Genomic DNA, 728 nt, shown 5'->3' with positions numbered 1-728 from the left:
ATGACTCTTACCAAGCAAACTGCCCGCAAATCCACCGGTGGTAAAGCCCCCAGGAAGCAGCTCGCTACAAAAACCACTGGCAAGAGTGCGCCCTCTACTGGAGGAGTCAATAAACCTCATCGCTACAGGCCGGGTACTGTGGCTCTCCGTGAAATCAGACGTTATCAGAAGTCCACTGAACTTCTGATTCGTAAACTTCCCTTCCAGAGTCTGGTGCGTGAAATTGCTCAGGACTTCAAAACAGATTTGCGCTTCCAGAGTGCAGCAATTGGTGCTTTGCAGGAGGCAAGTGAAGCCTATCTGGTTGGCCTGTTTGAGGACACCAACCTATGTGCTATCCACGACAAACGTGTTACAATCATGCCAAAAGATGTCCAGCTAGCACACCGCATACGTAGAGAACGTGCTTAAACTCCACTATCAGGGGAAACATTCTTCATTCTCAAAACAGAAAAAAAAAATCTCTTCTTCCTGTTATTGGTAGTTCTGAACATTAGATATTTTTTTCCCATGGGGTCAAAAGGTACCTACGCATATGATTGCGAATGGAAAAATAGGGGACAGAATCAGGTATTGGCAAGTTTTTTTCCATTTTCATTTGTGTGTGAATTTTGAATATAAATGCGAGGACATAAAGCATTAATGCAGTCAAAAATGTTTCCGTGAACGTTTCAACAATTCAACTTTATAACAATTATAAATAAACCTGCTAAACTTTTCTGAGGAAA

General features: G+C 42.4%; 1 protein-coding gene across 1 annotated transcript; it reads left to right on the top strand.

The window, feature by feature from the left end:
• On the top strand, positions 1-411 carry LOC122751191 (histone H3.3C-like). The gene has a single exon (XM_043998159.1). The coding sequence runs from the start codon at positions 1-3 to the stop codon at positions 409-411; it is 411 nt and encodes a 136-aa protein (XP_043854094.1).
• Positions 412-728: the final 317 nt, after the last annotated feature.

This window comes from Dromiciops gliroides, chromosome 3 (assembly GCF_019393635.1).
Source record: "Dromiciops gliroides isolate mDroGli1 chromosome 3, mDroGli1.pri, whole genome shotgun sequence".
NCBI lineage: Eukaryota > Metazoa > Chordata > Mammalia > Microbiotheria > Microbiotheriidae > Dromiciops > Dromiciops gliroides.
Note: the sequence above shows the minus strand (reverse complement) of the source record. Positions and strands in the feature narration are given on the sequence as shown.

Excerpts from the sequence above, each read along its gene's own strand:
- LOC122751191 (XM_043998159.1), top strand. The coding sequence starts at position 1 with ATGACTCTTACCAAGCAAACTGCCCGCAAATCCACCGGTGGTAAAGCC.